Below are 20,380 nucleotides of genomic sequence, written 5' to 3' on the forward strand. Positions count from 1 at the left end.
GGTCTCTTTCTATAAGTCTATAATATATAACTAAACTGTTGTTGTATGTAAAGTAAATAAGGTTTTTAAAATGTTTAAGAATCTTCATTTAAAATTAAATAAAATGCAGAGCCCTCCCAGACCAGTGGCCAGGACCCAGGCAGTGCGAGTGCCACTGAAAATTGCCTACCCCTAGCCTACTGGGTTCATACCTGTGTAATGCTTGCTTTACAGAGTCACTCATACCTTAACAGAAAAATATGGGCATTGCTGTTATAAAAATATCTTCTATTGCTCTTTCTTCAGATGGCTTACTAATGACATCTATATGAAATACTGACAGCTTATTTGTTCCTCAACATATAGCTACTCTCTATTACCTGGAGGTCCCCTCAGAGATGCAGCTGGAAGGAGGGATTGCTTATGAAGTCAACACTGTTTGCATTCATTGCATCATTCTGCACTTCAGTTGACTCAAGTATACTTCACCTATGATCATTTGAATTCCTCCTTAAATTACCCCTTCAATGGTAATAGGCCAGGAATTAGACTGACCACTAGCAACCTGCCTGAGAGTTTGTGTGAGGACATAAGTGTTATCTTTCTTAAACAAGTATTGTCCTCCATTTCTGTAAACACTACACAGAAAGTGGCAAGAAGTTCTTTGCCATTAATTATAATAATTTAGACTCTTTTTGATTTTATAGCAAAAAAATATGTGCCTGAAAAATACATTGTTAGAGATATTGCATCAGGATTTAAATGTTGTACAATTATTAAGCAAAAAAGGTGTTTTTATGATTGATACACTAGAATTAATAATTCCTAAAAAAAGAAACAAGTTACATATATCAGAGACCTTATTCAGCAATACTAAATCTATGTAATACAGAATTTTGCAGAGACTCTATGCCCTCGTCCAGACTACCCCGCCGTATCGGCGGGTTAAAATCGATTGCTCGGGGATCGATATATCGCGTCTAATCTAGACGCGATATATCGATCCCTGAGCGCGCTTATATCAATTCCGGAACTCCATCAACCCGAACGGAGTTCCGAAATCGACACAGAGAGCTGCGGACATCGATCCCACGCCGTCTGGATGGGTGAGTAATTCGATCTTAGATATTCGACTTCAGCTACATTATTCACATAGCTGAAGTTGCGTATCTAAGATCGATTTCCCCCCCCTAGTCTGGATGAGCCCTGAAGCAAGCTTTGACATAGCCACAGAGCAGCACAAGTAGTGGAACAGGTATTGGAATAGTGACACTGCATGGGTGGATCAAAAATCCCGATAAGGGGATTCATGCAACCACTGTTTGTTTAAAAAGTAGTTATATAGATTTGGGAGATGCCTTAAGGTGCATTTCAGACAAAGATATTGAAGGATTAAAAGAATGTTGGGTACATTTGTAGATTTCTCACACAGTAATTGTTTAAAATTATTCTCAGCACCTCTTTTGTTGTGGTTACAAGTAGTAAGCAAAGAAAGTTACACATCTGATATGTTGTCAATGTGAGATCTCTTTCTTGGGGAGGGCGATTCTTCATTTCCCTCTTGCAACCCTGAGGATCATCCAATTTTTTTCTGTTGCTTTAACACCCCACCCTTAAAGGCCAATGTTACAGCTATAGTTCTCTAGGCAAAGAACTCAATAAGAATCTTAATATGCAACATTTTTATTGTTAAACTAAACAGGACATTTAGACAGGACAAAGTAAAATAGGTAGCCCATAGAATGCTGCGCAACTGTCAGCCAAGTGAATGCTCTCACAGCATCCCAAGGCGAGTTCTTATATCTACAGTCAGGAGTGTAAGTATTGCTCGATGGAAGCTGGCCAAAAATGCTGATTATTACTCACATGCACACTTGTTTGGTCTTGGCAAGTCCATTGCAACAGTCACTATTGCTGAGGTGTGCAAGGAATAGCATCTTGTAAAGATGTGCGGAACACACAGAGCGCCCTGTGGAAACACAAAAGTTTAATCTCTGGCAGGGCTCCCCACCACTAGCACTGCAACAGGTGGAACTTACCTGCTCATTTTCTTTCCACCCACAGAAACAGAGTACGTCGACCAAAGAGAATGCTACGCACCATTTTGATGAAAGCCCTAGTGGTTTAGAGGACAGTTTCCATAGGATGGTCTTGAAAAGTACATAAGACACAAATTGCCCTCTTTGGCTTGTATACTGTTCTCCCTACAGGACAGGCATTAAGCATTTCTACTTCCACAGTGATTCTCTATGACCAAGCTTATCTCCTCACTTCTGTGGGTTACAAAACCTCACCCTGATCATATCCACAGGGAAAGAGTTTTGCCTTAATAATTATCACAGCTTGGAATGCACAAAGCCGAAGAGCAGTTGCAGTATTATTACTGACTACATCTCCTATGCTATTTTTGGTTGGTCTGTTTTGCACATCATTTGTGAAAGCAAAGGTGATGTTTTCTACAGGTGGGTGAAGTGGGAAAACAAATAGAGGCAGCAGCCTGAAACTGCTACACTGCAGAAGTCCACCACTGCTGCAAGTAGCAGGCAAGCTAATACCATGAGGGAATGCTCTCTATTACTTTGACACTACCACAACAATGACAGCTGTGATTCCCCCTCTACTCTTGTTTATCTAGCATCAAGTCTTCCATTGATCAAAGGCTTCACTATTTAAGTGACTTGTATAGTCTGTAATTTTGAAGTGAGGAAGGCGTTATCTGTGAACACTTAAACTGCTATTAAATGGCTCATCTCTATTGAGTTTCTTTAATTTTGTACTTAGTAAAACACCTGCTACAGAGAGCCACATTCTGTGGTTCCCCAGGGAAAACATCACCATGCCATTCACAAAAGGACACTCATGAATCAATCTATCTGCAGCAGTTCTGAGATGTGCAGGCAGGGGATGGGAGTTAATTGTAGATCCAAGTAAAGTGTGAGTGGGGAGGGAGGACAGGTCTAAGAGAGGCACTCCTGGTGGTAAAAGGGCATGGAAGTCATTGCTGATTGGAGTTTTAGGAGAGGGAAAGATCATGCAGGAGACAAACAGTATATAAAGGGCTATGAGGAGATGGCAAAGGAAATGGAGGAGTCACCAGAGAGAAACGCTGTTTGAGTGAAATAGGTAAAGTTGATGTTCTCCCAGGTTTCACAAGCTCTTGCTGGCAGAAAGGACCTAGAGGGGGTCCCAAGGCATGCTGGTTATAGTAGCTCCCTGCTCCTCCAGTCACAGAGGATGGCACTGTCTATAGTTCAAATACTGTACACATGAAATGTGTTCCTATAATAATTATGCCACAATTGAATGCATGTAATAACTTTGGCAGCAGCGTTATGCCTTCTTATGCCAATAGCTCTGATAATGAACTGCTCCAGCTTGTATTTCCTGCTTACCAACCCTACTTTCCATCCACTGTTTTTAAAAAATATACTTTAAAAGTCATATCTGAATTTGTGTGTGAAAACTTCATTCACACTTCTGCAGAAATACAAGATTTCCAGAATTACATGCTCAGAAGAGATTTTTAAATGAAGTATAATTTAAAAAAAATAACAGAAACTAAGCAAAGCACACATATCTTATCAGAGACGCTGACCATGTCAAACTTCAAATTTCTGCTGGTCTGGTTCTAACCCCTTTCAAGAACAGTGCAATTAGAGCTTTTGAATGACAATAAGGGAAAAAAATTCTTCCTAATATCCTGTAACTCAACAATACCTTAAAAGGATTGTGGACAAATTTAAAAACAAGCAAAAAAGCCCAAACCACCCATCGAAACTTTGAGGTACAAACCACCCATCGAAACTTTGATCCCAAAAGGTCAGTTCTTTGGAAAGTTAAAAGCTCATGAAAAAGTAATAATGAAAGAAATTTTGCAACCTTAACAGTACCTGTTGCTACCAGTGATTGCTACGAAAAGAACAAACACACACTTTAGATACTCAAAAATAGTTTGCCAAGGCTCCACAGTACAGATTAATAGATAAAACAGAGCCATGAAATAATAATTAATAATAATAAGCAGCACTTATATAGTTCTTTGCATTTTCAAAGCATTGTATAATCATCTAATCTATGTGCTTACTGTCTGAAAGCATTATTCTCACGTTACAAATGGGGAAACAAATACATGTGAGCAATGTCTTTCCCAGGGTCACAGAGCAAGGATATGTCCAAGGCAAGATTAGAATTCATTAGCTTTTATATTTTTGCTAATTCCATTTGAGCACAGTCCCGTGTGCATGCAGCAAAACAAGTTACCTTTTAAAAGCAATTGTCTCCTGTCTGTTTGTGGAAGGAAGGTCTATGCCACTCACTTATGAATTACTCTAATCAACGTTTTCAGGCCTTTTTTTAAATTATTCTTTGCAGTTTCCAAGGATGGGCACATACTGTCCCACCTTCCTGCTTCTAAGAGTGAGGGTATGGCTACCCTTGAAATTTAAAAGCGCTGCCATGGCAGCGCTGTGAAGTGTGAGTGTGGTCAGAGCACCAGCACTGGGAGAGAGCTCTCCCAGCGCTGCACGTAAACCACATCCTCTATGGGTGTAGCTTGCAGCGCTGAGGCTTTACAGCGCTGTATCTTGCAGTGCTCAGGGGGTTGTTTTTTCACATCCCTGAGCGCGAAAGTTGCAGCGCTGTAAAGTGCCAGTGTAGCCAAGGCCTGATTCAGAAGCACACAGTTTTTAAAAAACAAGAGCCCCTCCCCCTGAAATCACAGAAATCTTGACTTGCTCCTCTCTTCTGTTAAAACAACTATCTCTGATTATCACACATTCTCATGCATGTTACCCTCTCATGCAGTTAAGGCTTTAACTTGACAACTCACAAGGTTCTCAGTTACACTTATTTAACTATTGCTATTGCAGCCAGACTCGCAAACACATGAAGGAGCCTTCCCCCCACAAAAGAGTTAATGAAAAAGTGCACTGATAATGATTCACGTAGAATCACATCACTGCATTCCCCCCATCCTTTTTCTTCTTAAACAGCCATTAAGTTTAAGCTTCTTGCCTTGCCTTCAAGGCCCTGCAGCAAAGCACTGATCTCTGATGCTGTTCCTGGCAGAGTCTTTTCTCCCCTCCTTTGCTTTCCCTCACTAACCTCTTTATTCCTTTTTCTCAGGCCCATCTTTGTTCCCATTTCAATGATGCTTCCTATGTAGGGAACAACCTCTCAAGTTTGTGTGCAAGGCCTCTGCTGTGTCCTCAGTCACTTCCCTCCCCAAGGCCTTGGCTACACTGGAGAGTTGTGGCGCTGGTAGTGGCTTTACAGCAGTGCAACTTACTCCCCATCCACACTGGCAAGACACATACCGCGCTGTATCTCCCTGGCTACAGCGCTGGTTGCACTCCACATGGACGAGAGGAATAAAGAGAACAGCGCTGGTGCTGAAGAGTTGGAGTGCCAGTGTAAACAGTGATTAATCTTACTACGCTGTAACTGACCTCTGGAATTTTCCCATAATGCTTTTAACTAAAGAACTCTCTTTGTTTTGTTATGATGCCTCTCTTTGTTTTGTTGTGAACTCGGGGCTCCCGAGCTGCTTATCTAAAAAACAAACACAGCTACTGTTTGCTCAAGCAGAGGCAGGCAGGGAATGTCCACAGCTAGTGTTTGCTTGAGGAGAGAAAGAGCACAGCTGGGGGGAGAGGGAGTCCGTTGGAGCAGATGCTTATCTGGTCTGAAGGCTATTTGCATTTAAGAGCGAATGAGAGGGGGTGGGGGAAGTGGTCGGAATTTCCCCCATGCTCCCTGTCACACTCCACCCCCCCCCTTTGAAAAGCACCTTGCAGCACTTGAACGCTGGGATAGCTGTCCATAATGCATCACTCCCAACACCACTGCAAATGTGGTCACACTGCAGCACTGGTAGCTGTCAGTGTGGCCACACTGCAGCATTTCCCTACACAGCTGTACGAAGACAGCTGTAACTCCCAGCGCTGTACAGCTGCAAGTGTAGCCAAACCCTAACTCTTTCTCAAAGAGTGTGTCAAAAATGAAAGGGGGAATTAGGCTATGATGTTGCAACTCATTATGTAAGCTTGGGGCGGATGTCCAACGCAGGTACTCCATAGGGAATGGATACAATAATCTAAGGCCTTGGCTACACTGGCGCTTTACAGCGCTGCAACTTTCTTGCTCAGGGGTGTGAAAAAACACACCCCTGAGTGCAGCAAGTTACAGCGCTGTAAAACGCCAGTGTAAACAGTGCCCCAGCGCTGGAAGCTGTGGCTCCCAGGGCTGTAAGCTAATCCCCACGGGGAGGTGGAGTACCTGCAGCGCTGGGAGAGCTCTCTCCCAGTGCTGGCGCTGTGACCACACTCGCACTTCAAAGCACTGCTGCGGGAGCGCTCCCGCAGCAGCACTGTTCGGCTGCAAGTGTAGCCATACACTGAGAAGATGGTTTGGTAAAGGATTTAAAAGAAATATTCTTTAAAGGAGTGGAAACGGGGTGGTTCTACACTCTTACTATTGGTACTGCAGGGAGTCAAATCCCCCTCCCTCGTACTCCTCCTTAGCTCTCATTTGAGGAGGGGGGTGAGGTCCTAACAGCAGGGAAGGGAAAAGGAGAGGGCTGCCAGCAGTCCCATGAGTATATATAGGTAAATGAATATGGAATTACCTGCATGGTACAATTTGATCTGCCGGGTACTCCCAGACACTTAGGAATAAAGTTACCAGAATTAAACTACATCCAATATCCCCTGTCGTCCTTCTGGCATACCTGGACACACAGTTTAGGGTGTTTCATTGAAAACTGTTTTTTATTTTTAAATTTGAAAAGTTAGTGTAAATTTTGTTCTTTTAACCCTTCAACAATTTTATCTATCAAATTGTTAGGAAAACTATTGATTATCCGATGTACAGTAGACAGAAGAGTGGGGTTTCTGAAAATGCCTGTTTCTAATCTTTCCTTACATACACCAGTAGATTCTTTTCAGTTTCATCTTTGTTCATTCTGTGGTTGTGCCTCTTTCTTCTTTAAGTATTTGGTTACTCAGAATTCAGTGTAGAGGTAGAATCTATTACATTATTCATGTGTTAGTATTTGACCATTGGTCTGACCCACTATGGCCATTCTGATGAATTGCAGACATTAAGTAGCTGTTATTTAGTTTGACCTTTATATATCTGCATTGCATGTGGCTTTTAGCTGTATTTGTTTGACATATGATGCTCATGGCTTGCGCATTAGGGATCATTGATGTTTAAACACCCAAGACGAAACAATCCATAGAATGGGTTAGGGATGCCCTGTAGTAACTGCACCCAAAGAGTAATTAGGGATAATGAATGGGCTAAAAGATGCTTTTGAGGGCCGTTAGACATTTCTCAGGTTCCTTGGTGCTACATAGCAGCTGTGTAAAAGAAAGGACAATAGCCAGGTCACCTTTTCCAGAGCATACAGTAACAGGAGAGCCTTAGACTGGGACTTTCCCAGACAAAAAGTGCGGGGGCAGAAAAAGGAATAAATGCACAAAGTATGCTTAAGCAGTTGGTTGTGTTTGAGATTTGTATGTCTCCTGGAGAGAGACAGAGGCCCAACGCAGCTGCTTTGGACAAGGCAGCAGTGTCTGACCTGAGGTTTCTGCAAAACAGAGTAGATTGAGGGCAGCCTGTTCAAGGAAACAGGACTTGTGTTCAGCTGTAAATAAGTTACACCAAAAAACTGACTTGGTGTCATGGCTTTCTGCTACAAATGGGAAACTGACCTTCATGATGTAAAATTCTGCTTCCACTTGGCAAAAGGGCGACAGTATTTGGTCCATTTATTCTAAAACTAAAATATCAAATGAACAGAGAAATGAACAGGAGGGAATAAACAAGAAGAGAAAGTGCATCTCCAAGGGAAGACTGCTCCTGAATGCAGCTGACTAGGCTTTCACATTGTTTTAGCAGTTGCGGCCAAGAACAAAGAACTGTACCAAAGTTCCTGTGAATGAGGAGGCATATAATACTACGTCGTTGCCACTCCTCTTTATCCCACATTACATGAAGAAAGGTCACAGCCTGATCAAGGTGCAGTATATCCTAGCCAAGTAATTATTGATTTGCTCACCCCTGTGTACTGCTAGGGCTCTGATCAGAATAGCACAGGCAGCTAATTTGGTTACATTTCACTTGAGTTAAATTCACTGAGCTGAAGGTATTTTACAAAAGTATCAGAATGGCAGGATATTGCTGCGTTTAGAAGTCTTGCTTAAAAGTTCATGAGAAACTTCAAATAAAGATTGCATTTTGTCCTACAAAGACCTGCCTTAGTTCTCTCTATTGCTGTAATGTATGTTCAGTCTATTTGTAAGAAGGTTTCCCTAGTAAAAATGAAAATGAATTGGAATTCAAACAACAAATGTGATGCCCATTCTGTCCACTGGAAAGCATCTAAAAAAAGGCTAGACTTTTTAAATTGTAGTTTTATCGCTTTTTAACATAATTAAGTGGAAAGTCTTGGTACTGTCAGGAGGAATGTATTATTAAAGTAATTCTTTGGATTATATAGTCAGAATAAAGGGATGGGTGAGAAGGGAAAGAACTATAGTTTTTTTTTAAAGGGGGCTTTGTTAAGTTTCACTCCACCATTTTGTTGTTACATTTAATCAATCTAAAATACTGTCTACAATAGTTAATTGGATACTTTTTCTTGGTTTCTGGTAAGATACTGAAGTTATTTGTATGGGATAAAATCTGAACTCCTTACTTAGGCAAAGTTCCCATCAAAGGCAATAGGAGCATCACAAGTTCTCCTTACTAGAACCAGAATGGCCCCTTTCCTCCTTCCCTACAAAATTAAAAAATACATGGCTTTCCTTCTCTTCCTGATTCATAAAAAGGGCCCAGCCAAAAAGCCCCCAACTTTCCACAGTACATGCCAGGCTCAAATGAAATCATTCCCTTTCCCTGGCTTGAGTTCAAACAACCAAAACGCTTACCAAACTTTCTGCCTTTTTTAGATGTCATCTGAGCCCTGCAGTCCATCTGTAACTGCTCCCAAGCCACTGCTTTTATACCTCCACACACGTCTCAGGGAAAACTAATTGTGAGCCTCGGTGACTCCTGGGAGCCAGACAAGTAACGCAGTCTGTCATTGAGAAATTTTCTTAAGGACTGCAGGATTTAGCCATTTTCAGTAAAAGTCCTTTTTAACCAGAACCTCCTAAGTCTCAGTTGTATCATTGCTGTACCAAGAATTCTCTAACTCAGCTTTTACAATATTTACATTCATGCTGCAGCAAACTATTAGCCCCATTATATTATAAAACAGTTAAAGAAAACAATCTGAAACTACTTGTTCTACAGGGAAAGGAACAATTACTCATCTGCACCATTTCTGAGCCTGGAACCGGGAAAACTCTCTTCCTTACAGAAAGCTTTATATTTAGGGTTCCCACTCACAAGCTGTGAAGGCAGTTTGAGGAAAAGATCTGTATCAACTTATGAATTTCATTTTGTTTTGTGTGCACCATTTGACTGTGAACTTTCACTGAGAATTAGAACCCCCAACCTGTGTATGATGCTGGGTCCTGTGCCGAGATGGAGTTTGAACTGGCGTGGTGTAGCCTAACGTGGTAGATAAACAAGGCTAGAGGGGGAGTTTCTCACTTTCTGACAACACATAAAGGAAGAGTCAACTGGCCGGCTGCCAAGGCCTGTTGACTTGCTTTAGCACCCTCTGCTCAACAAGAGTGTATGGGCATGTGAACTCAACATGGCTGGTGTATGGGTCTTATACTGGGCATTCTGACCAAGGCTGGCTTTATAAGAGAGATTGTGTATGCAAAAGGGGCCAAAAGCAGCAAGCAGGACTTGCTGCATAGAGGCAAGGGAGTCTTTACATAGCCAGAATAAGGACAGAGCTGGGACCTCAATCTGAGGGGTGAGATCAATTGGGGGAGGGGCACGAAAGGATGTTCAGATGTTTGTTTTTCCCTACATCTGTATCTTGTGCATTTTAAGAGTAAAGCGTGTTCAAGAAGTTCCTTTGCCAAGCCTCTGTGTTCCTAGTTGTCAGGGCCTTCCCGTCCCTGAAGAGTTGAACTGTAAAGTGGAGTACCCACAAAGATGGAGCTCTGGGGAGGGCATGTGTAAGTAAGTGGAGAGCTTGTGAGGAGGGTTCAACACCCATCTTGGGGCTGATGGCAGCTGAGCCATGGGGCCAAACATCCTAAGAAGGGGTGCCAGAGAAGGAGTCTGTGCCCCAGAGCTTGCCTGAGATGCCAGAACCAGACAATGGGAGCAAGGGTAGTGCACAGAGCCCCTGGTGATGCCTCCACTTAGGAGCTGGAGGGAGATGATGCCACTTCCTGGGAGCCACCTGAGATAAGCGCTGCCCAGACCCTGCATCCTAGCCCAGAGCCCCCTCCCACACTCCAAACTCCTTGGCACTAGCCCAGAGCCCCCTCCTGCACCACAAACCCCACATCCCCAGCCCCACCCCAGCGCCTTCACCCCCAGCTGGAGCCCTCATGCCTTCCCACTCTCCACCCCCAGCCTGAAGCCCTCTCCCACATCCTCAACCCCTCATTTCTGACCCCACCCTGAACTCCCAGACCAGAGCCATACCCTCTCCCACACCCCAACCCCTCAGCCTCAGCCCCCATCACTCACTCTAAAACCCTTCAGCCCCAGCCCAGAGCCCCCTCCTACACTCCAAACCTCTTATTCTCAGGCCCATCCCAGAGCCCGCACCCCCAGCTGGAGCCCTTGCCCCCTTCTACACCCCAACCCCCTGCTGCAGGATGTACATTTCTTTACAAGCACCAGGGGAAATTTAACTGTCATAAAAATTCTCATTAAACACACAGTTTAATGAGAATGTTTATGACAAGTCTAGAGAGATATTTTCAGTTTCATATTTGGATAAACATTTGTTAATTCAACTTCTTTTCCTAGTCCACTGTCTATATTAGAGTAGTTTGCTGCTAAAAAAAACATACCATGGGTCAGACCTGATGTTTTCAAACAAAAAAATATATAAAGTGAAATTCATGAGACAATATGAAAAGTAAATGTTTCAAAATTATTTCCAAAACAAAGTACTGGCCCTTTCATTTTTAATATGACATAAGGACCAAGTTTTACAAGTATACAGGGAATGTGTCTAGTAACTTCAAAATTAATCTTATTTCAATGTAACTGGATCTCAAAAGTTATTCTTGATGGGTTTTTCAGTGGCTGGAAAAGATCTCAAACAATCCCCAGAAAATCAAGTATTTGTATCTCTAAAAATAACAGATTCCTTTAAACTACAAAATCCAAGGGCGATATAAAGAACCTCAGAACCCAGCACTACTACTCACCATCCCTTTCAAAAAAATTTTTTTTAAAGATTTGCTTCTGCTGCTACAATAAATTTTGTCAGTAGGAAAAAATGTATTATGAATAAGATAACTGAAGGCAGGGATGATCCACATGATCGAAGATCCTGTGCAGAGTTCTCTGCTGTGCATGACATCCATAGGGCATAGCAGGTGTAGAGAAGAGGTAGTTTCTGTTTCTGATACAGTTCTACACCAGGGCTGATATGATGTAGCAATTTTGAGGATGCTCTATTCTACACCATTTGGATTTGGGGGGCCATTTGAAAATAGCCAGAATGCACATTATCCTCAGCTCTGCACACCAGAAGCTGTAGGGAAGTGATGTAGGAGCCACCTATGATAGCGCTACGCTAGGAGTTTTCCCAGCTGAGGCAACCTGGCAGCTCATCAATCTCTTTCAGTGAAAAATGTGTTTGAGCAGGGCAGAGTCTTGGCCCTGTCTCTACATTAAAGTTTTAAACAAACACATCAAGAAAACTGCTGCCAAATCAAATAAGACGGCTCTAAAAGAACTTAAACAATATTAAGCATATATGCTAATACCACATACAAAAAGGAAACACAGAACACAATAATACATGGTCCAGTCAAAATGGTACATAAGAATGGCCATACTGGGTCAGATCAGTGGTTTATCTAGCCCTGTCTTCCAACAGTGGCCGGTGCCAGCTGCTTCAGAGGAAGAGAACAGAATGGGGCAATTTATCAAGTGATCCATCCCCTGTCATGCAGCACTAGCTTCTAGCAGTCAGAGGTTTAAGGACACCCAGAGCACAGGGGTGCATCCCTGACTATTTTGGCTGTACATATCCTCCATGATCTTATCTAATTCTTTTGTGAACCTAGTCATACTTTGGGCCTTCACAACATCCCATAGTGATGAGTTCCACAGGTTGTCTGTGCATTGCATGAAGAAATATGCCTATTAATTTCACTGGCTGACCAATAGATTCTGTGTTATGTAAACAGGTAAATAATATGTCCTCCTTCACACCATTCATGATTTTATAGCTCTCTATTATATCCTCTGCTACCCCCTCCGTCATCTCTTTTCCATACTGAACAGTCCCAGACTTTTTCAATCTCTCCTCGTATGGAATCTGTTCCATACCCCTAATCATTTTTGTTACCCTTCTCTGTACTTTTTCCAGTTCTAATATATTCAAGGTGTAGGCATATAAAGGATTTATATAGTGAAGATATACCTATCTCATAGAACTAGACGGGACCCTGAAAGGTCATTGAGTCCAGCCCTTGCCTTCATTAGCAGGACCAAGTACTGATTTTGTCCCAGATTCCTAAGTGTCCCCCTCAAGAACTGAACTCACAACCCTGGGTTTAGCAGGCCAATGCTCAAACCACTGAGCTATCTGTCCTCTCTAGTGGCATAATGATATTTTCAGTCTTATCTTTTGCCTTCCTAATGGTTTCTAACATGGTTAGTTTTTTTGACTGTTGTTGCACGTTGAGCAGATGCACTTCAAGAGATCCCCATTGTGTACATATAGTTGGGATTATGTTTTCTAATGTGCACTACAATCTGCAAATTTTGCCACCTCATTGTTTAAGCTTTTCCAGAACATTTCCGAATATGTTCGACAGCACTGGTCCCAGTACAGACCCTGCAATTTACCTCTCTCCACTATGAAAACTAATCATTTATTCCAACCCTTGGTTTTCTATCTTTCAACCAGTTACTGATCCAGAAGAGGACCTTCCTTCTTATCCCATGACCCCTTACTTTGCTTAAGAGCCTTGGGGAAAGGACCTTTTCAAAGGCATTCTGAAAGTCCAAGTACACTATATTCACTGGATCACCCTTGTCCATGTTTGTCGACCCCCTCAAAACATTATAATAAATTGGCAAAGGCATGATTTCACTCTATAAAAGCCATATTGACTCTTTCCCAACATATTATGGGCACCTGTATGTCTGGCAATTCTGTTCTTTACTATAGTTTCAACCAACTTGCATGATACTGAAATTAAGCTTACTAGCCTGTAGTTGTTAGAATTGCCTCTGGAGCCTGTTTTAAAAAATTGGCATCACATTAGCTACCAGCCAGTCATCTGATGCAGAGGTTGCTTTAAGTAATATGTTATATACCAGAGTTGTTTTGCAATTTCACATTTGATTTCCTTCAGAAGTCTTAGGTGAACTGGTCATAGTGACTTATTACTGTTTAATTTATCAATTGGTTCCAAAATCTGCTCTAATAACTCAGTCTCTGACAGCTGTTCAGTTTAGTCACCTAAAAAAAATGGCTCAGAAGTAAGAATCTCACACACATCTTCTGCAGTGAAGACAACCAATGCAAGGATTCATTTAGCTTCTCCCTAATGGCCTTCTCTCTTGCTTGAGTGCTCAATTAGCACCCTGATTCGACAGTGATTGTTTGGCAGTCTTCCCATTTCTGATGTACTTAAAAAAATAATTGCTATCAGTTTTTGTATCTTAGCTAGTTGCTCTTCAGATTCTTGTTTGGCCTGCCTATTTATACTTGACTTGCTACAGTTTATGCTCATATTTTCCTCATTTAGATTTGAGTTCCAGTATTTAAAGGATGTCTTTGTCTTCAACTACCTGTTTTACGCTGCTGTTTAGCCATCACTGCACATAAGTCTGTGCAGAGGTCTGCATCCTTGCACCCAGTAGGCAATTCACCAAGTTGGCTTCCTGGTCATCCCAAACCCAGCTACCTATATTTCTAATAAATCGAATTCCCCATTACTATTATCAGTCTCTCCCTAATAACTGAGGTCCCCTCTCCCGGAGTGGTATCCTCAGGCAAAAGGATACCATTACATCACATGGAAGGAGAATCCCAATTATAGGACTGTTTCCCTCTGCTCCACCTTGATCTTTTCCTTCCCAGAGACTTTCATCCTCTTCAACAACACAGAGGCTGTCAGATTTGGGTTGAGACTGCTCTATTGTGTCCCTGAAAGTCTTGTCTATGTACCTTTCTGTTTTGCTTGGCTCCTCCAGTTCAGCCACTCTGGTCTCAAAAGCCCATACTCTGTCTCTGATGTCCCTGAACGGCTTGCACCGAATGTACACACTTGCCACCTGCCCACCAGTCAGCTAATCATACATGCTGCGTTCAGTGGACAGCCCCTACTCTGCTGCTGGACTTCCATCTGCAGAACTTTTACTCTTGCGGCGGTGGGCTAGGGTTGTTTGTTCTGTGTGTCACTTTTTTTCTTGGAGGAGGGCTGGCTGTTACTGGCTTAAGTTTAGAGACTGTATATTAGGTGTATCTTGCTCTCACACTCCCTCCCAATTCCCTCACAAAAGTTAATTTTAAAAGGACAGTATTGCAAGCTAATTAGCTCATTGCTCTTGATCAAATACATTTGTACACTGTAGCTTATACAGCATGCTATATAGTATGAAGTGATGAAATCAAGGAAGTTTACAAAGGGAGGTCTCATTTTGGCACAATATGAAATAAGAATTCTGTTTCTGATTGGATCTTCTGCCATCTGGAGGTATATACTTATGGCATCGCTACAAGACATCTGCATTGTTTGTGGAACTCCCACACGGACAACTAATATTGACTTTTTTCAAAGTGAACTAAGTATGTCAAATACAGAAAACATACAGAGGGGAAAACAGCAGCAAAAGGTTATTCTCAAAGCTTCAAGCAATTCTTGAAAAAAATCTCAAACCATAAAGCAAAAATAAAATAAACAGAGCTTAACACCACGTGCAAGGGCCACTAGACACTTCAGAATTTTTCTGCTTTTTCACAATTAGAAAGGTAGAATGGGCTAGTGGACTGAGCAACAGTTTAGACTCCAGAATTCCTGAGTTCTAATCTCAGTTTTGTCATTGACTTATTGTTAATGACAAAGGCAAGACTAAAGCATATTCTGCTCTGGGCAAGTCACTAAGCTTATGTCTTAATTTCCCCATCTTTAAAATGTATCTAGCAGGAATACAGCAAAATGAGTATTTGTAGGTTGTTTTGAATAGGCAAGTTATGTGCTCTCTGCCAGCTCATAAGAAGTAAGCTAGTCCCCTCCAAACTAATGAAGCCTTCCCACACTGCAGGTAAGTAGGAGAGACAACGAGCAGATACCCACAACTTTCTGAAATATCAGGGACCTTTAAAATAATTTTTCATCATGAAGAAAGTTGAGATTCATTTTGAACTATGAGGTGGCATTCTCTCTCCATGGTACTTTAAAAGTTAATTAATGCAAAACTTTTCCGTAAAAGTATCTCAAGTTGGTCACTTTTGAAAGTTTAGTTTGCAGATTCTCATCTGTATTCATGATGGAATACAGGATATTTATTTAAATCAGTGGCTGGAGTATGAGTTTTTCATTTACAGCTCAATTTGTTTTTTTATCCAGCGTTTTCAATACATATTTATGGATCAAGTTACAACTTTTAGGTCTTATTACTAACAGTAACTTACAGTACTAAGAATACTGTAAAATTTAGATTAATTAGGACTTCATTTGAATTAACTGCTAGTTTCCTAAAATACACTATATAATTTCAAGACTCAGACAATGGCTAAAGCTGCATTAGGAGAGACCTTTAAGGGGGAGGAAAGGATGCACTGATAAATACATCAATAGGAGAGAACAGTAAACATGGAAAAACTATTGACTGTCTCTACAACTACCTTTTGCCTTGTGTAGTTGCTCTGGTAATGTTCAACTACACAAGACACCCACCACCAAGGAAAAGTATCTTTTACATATTAAAATTACACAAGATGGGTTTAAAGGGTTCATTTAAATTCCCCCACCCCCAAAAGTTTCCCAAACTCTAAATTAAGCCCCTGAAGTTTATAGCTTCTTCTACTTTGGATAAGTATTTTATTTAACATTATTAATAATCTGTCCTGCCTGGTGAGTTAACTAATACTGAACACTGAAGGGTCAGCGATCCGGGAACAAGTCATAAAATGGAGGACAGCAGAGAGCTGGTTAATACAAATAATTGCTGCAGAAAGACACAAAAATACTACATAATTACCTTTAAAAACAAGTTACTACCTTTCTGTAGCTGTTGTTCTTTGAGATGTGTTGCTCAAGTCAATTCCACATTAGTAGTGCATACGCTGCAAGCACAGTCACCGGATATTTTTCGCTCAGTGGTATCCCTTGGGCCAGCTTTAATGCCCTCTGGTGCTGCATGCTCATGCACTGGTATAAAGGGCTTGTCTGGCTCCCCACCCTCTCAGTTCCCTCTTGCCAGCTAACTGACCATGGGGCAGGTCAGTGGGTTGTGGAATGGACATGAGCAATATATCTTGAGTAACCCTTACAGAAAAGTTAGTAATCATTTTTTCTTTTTTGAGTGTTTGCTCTTGTCCATTCCATGTTAGGTGACTCCCAAGTGGTATTTTACGAGATGAGCTCCGAGGTACATAGACATGTGGATTACAACACTGCTCTACCAAACCCAGTATTATCTCTAGCCTGCTGGGTGATGGCCTAATGGGATAAAAAAGTATGTACCGATGACCAAGTCTCTACTCTACAAATATCCTGGATTGAGACCTGGTCCAGAAATGCTGCTGAGGAAGCATGAACTCTCGTTGAGTGGGCAGTCAAGATGGCAGGAGGTGGGGCACCCACCAGCTCAGAGCACTTGTGAATGCAGAAAGTGATCCAGGAGCAAATTCTTTGGGCTGAAATTGGCAGGCCTTTCATCCTGTCCGCTATTGCCATAAACAGCTGTGTGGAATTATGGAATGGTTTAGTCCATTCTGTATAGAAAACTAGGGCACACCTAAAGTCCAATATGTGAAGATGCTGCTCCTCCTCATTATTGTGTGGTTTCAGGGAGAATACTGGCAGAAAGATAGCCGGATTACTAAGAAACTGGGAAACCACCTTCAGGAGGAACATGGGGTGGGGTTGAAGTTGTACCTTATCCTTAAAGGACACTGTATATAGGGGTTCTGATGTAAGGGTCCTGATCTCTGAGACCCTCCTGGCCGAGGTAATTGCTACAAGGAAGGTGACCTTCCAGGAGAAGAACGACAAAGGGCACAATGGCAGCAGCTCACAGGGAGGGCCTATCAGTCTTGAGAGGACCAGATCCCATAGTGCAATGGGTTCATGAATCTGCGGGTATAGTCTCTCTCAAACTGCCCTTGAGGAAGCAAATGGACATTTTGTGGAGAAAAAAAACACAACCACCACCTACCATCCACCGGAAGGTGGAAGGCAGAAATGGCTGCGCTCAGCTGTTTCAGATGAAGCAGATACTCTAGCACAGATTGGTGAGGTGACTTTGCCCTGGTCTACACTACAAGTTTAGGTCAAATTTAGCAACGTTAGATCAATTTAACCCTGCACCTGTCCACACAACGAAGCCATTTTGTCAACTTAAAGGGCTCTTAAAATCAATTTCTGTACTCCTCCCAGTGAGGGGATTACCATTGAAATTGACATCGCCGGGTCGAATTTGGGGTAGCGTGGATGCAATTCGATGCTATTGGCCTCCAGGAGCTATCCCCGAGTGCTCCATTGTGACTGCTCTAGCCAGGTACACAGGAAAAGCCCCGGGAACTTTTGAATTTTATTTTCTGTTTGGCCAGCATGGCGAACTCAACAGCACAGGTGACCATGTAGTCCCCCAGAATGTTTCTTCTTTCCCCCATCATCTCCGTCCCTGAGGTTATCGGATATTAGAAGACGGAAAAAATACACTCGTAATTACGTGTTTTCCGAGCTCATGCAGTCCTCCCGCACTGATAGGGCACAGCATAATGCATGGAGGCATTCAGTGGCAGAGGCCAAGAAAGAATTGCTGTGTTTGCTTAACAGCAAAAGTATCATGCCTCGCTAGTGATCCTGCCTGAGCCAAGTCACTGTGTCACATGCACTACGCTGTGCTGTGTCAGCCTTGGGGAGGGGCATGACTGTTTTGTGAGCAGGAAGGCCATAGATATAAACATTGCATTAGGTAGCTTCTGTAGCTAGAGCAGCAGAGAATCCTGTGGCACCTTATAGACTAACAGACGTGTTGGAGCATGAGCTTTCGTGGGTGAATACCCACTTCTTCACATGCATCTGAAGAAGTGGGTATTCTCCCACGAAAGCTCATGCTCCAAAACGTCTGTTAGTCTATAAGGTGCCACAGGATTCTTTGCTGCTTTTACAGATCCAAACTAACACGGCTACCCCTCTGATACTCTGTAGCTAGAAAAAACATTCCTGTGCATTCAGCAAAGTCTGTGGCAAAAAAAGAGAAGCCCTGTAGCGTAGTGGTTATCACGTTCACCTAACACGCAAAACATCCCCAGGTGGAAACAGGTCAGTGTTCCTTTTTCTGACTCCACTTCTGCATTTTTAGTCTTAAAAACAGACACTGCTGTGAAATTTTACTTTGAATTATATCAATTATGAGTTAAATAATATGGAAGCTCTCTCTAAGTTATGTCCCAGGTTCCTTACCCTTTCAGCTGCTCTGATAAATTAACATTTTTGTCGGGGGGGGGGAGTAGTAAGAATTTTCATGAAATCTTTTATAGGGACTAAATGCTATCAAGAACTCTGAAATAATCTTAACGTGGCCCATAGAGTGCGATCCTTCATTCTGGATCTGTCATTCCATAAGTTGAACTGCTCCTTACTACTGTCCAGGCTTCATGAGCCATGGGAGCACTGAACTGGAGTGACTCCAGATCATTCTCCTCTTTAAGTTTCATCTCATGGAGATTCAGTCCTGCCTGGAATATCATGCGAGCTGGAGGCTTCTGCCTCTGACTGCTCTCCCAGCCGGCAGCACCGCGCGGTCACACCTCGCATGATATTCCAGGCAGGACTGAATCTCCATGAGATGAAACTTAAAGAAGAGAATGATCTGGAGACACTCCAATTCGGTGCTCTAAGAGGATAGCCATGTCTGTCCAGGCCCCCATGATTGACCTCACCAAGGTCGGCCAGCTGAGCGGGGCCCCAGCTGACAGGAACCAGCAGATGGAGCCCCAGACCGGCAGTGGGCTGAGCTGCTCATCCCACTGCCGGTCTGGGACTCTGTTTGCCGGCCCCACTCAGCCCGCTGCCTGCCTGGGATTCCGATCATCCAGGCAGGCAGTGGGCTGAGTGGGTCCGGCGGACGGAACCCCAGAAAAAAGGCATGAAATGATTGTCTGCCTTTGCTTTCACGGAATGAGGGAGGGCTGATGATATGTACCCAAAACCACCTATGACAAAGTTTTTGCCCCATCAGGCACTGGGAGCTTAACCCAGAATTCCAATGGGCAGCAGAAACTGCAGAAACTGTGGGATAGCGACCCACAGTTCACTGCTCTGTAAGTCGATGCTACCCGTGGTAGTGAGGACGCACTCTGCCGACTTAATGCACTTAGTGTGGACATACGCAATAGACTGTATAAAACTGAATTCTAAAAAATCAACTTCTATAAAATTGACCTAATTTCGTACTGTAGACATAGCCTTAGTGGGTCAGAGGCCTCGTTGGGATGACCACACAGAAAAACATTTCTACTTGGCAAGGTAATTTGTTCTAGTAGATGGTTTCCTACTACCTAGTAATACCTTGTGGACTTGCTCTGCCTGGTTTAACCATGGAGCTTCCACGTGGTCAGGTGGAGCGCCTCATGGCTCAGGTGGAGCAGCTGGTTGTGATCTTGTGAGAGCAGGTCTGGGAGGAGAGGGAGCAGCATCAGGGTCGCTACTGACCGATCAAATAACGTGCCAAACCAGTGCTGGCGTGGTCATGCTAGGGCTATAAGAATAACCTTCACTCTGTCCTGCCTGAATTTGAATAAGACTTAGTGCACAAGAGGAATGGGAGGAAATGCATAAAGCAGGTGCTTTGTCCAAGGGAGCAGGAAGACATCGGTGAATGAGCCCAGGCTGCGCCCAGGTAGAGAGCAAAACTGCTGAGACTTCCTGTTTTGTTTGGTTGCAGAAAGGTCTATGAGAGAAGCCCCTCTTCCCCCACTGCTGGAAGATGGTCCTGGCTATAATTGGGGCAAAGGGACCTGCTGAGGTGATCTGCCAGATTGTTCTAGGTACCCAGGTGAGAAGCTTTGAGGTGGATCAAGTTCTTCATGCAGAATTCCCACAAGTGAATG

At 42.9% G+C, this 20,380-nt stretch overlaps 1 protein-coding gene across 1 annotated transcript in view; it reads right to left on the reverse strand.

Annotated features, from left to right (window-relative positions):
- Positions 1 to 1,727: 1,727 nt before the first annotated feature.
- Positions 1,728 to 20,380, reverse strand: part of MINPP1 (multiple inositol-polyphosphate phosphatase 1) — a 62,840-nt gene continuing 44,187 nt past the window's right edge. Inside the window, exon 5 of the mRNA XM_030570175.1 lies at positions 1,728 to 1,948. Within this exon, the coding sequence (XP_030426035.1) occupies positions 1,888 to 1,948 (61 nt within the window). The 3' untranslated portion in view covers positions 1,728 to 1,887. The remainder of the gene's footprint in view (positions 1,949 to 20,380) is intronic.

This window comes from Gopherus evgoodei, chromosome 7 (assembly GCF_007399415.2).
Source record: "Gopherus evgoodei ecotype Sinaloan lineage chromosome 7, rGopEvg1_v1.p, whole genome shotgun sequence".
In the NCBI taxonomy this organism is placed as follows: Eukaryota; Metazoa; Chordata; order Testudines; family Testudinidae; genus Gopherus; species Gopherus evgoodei.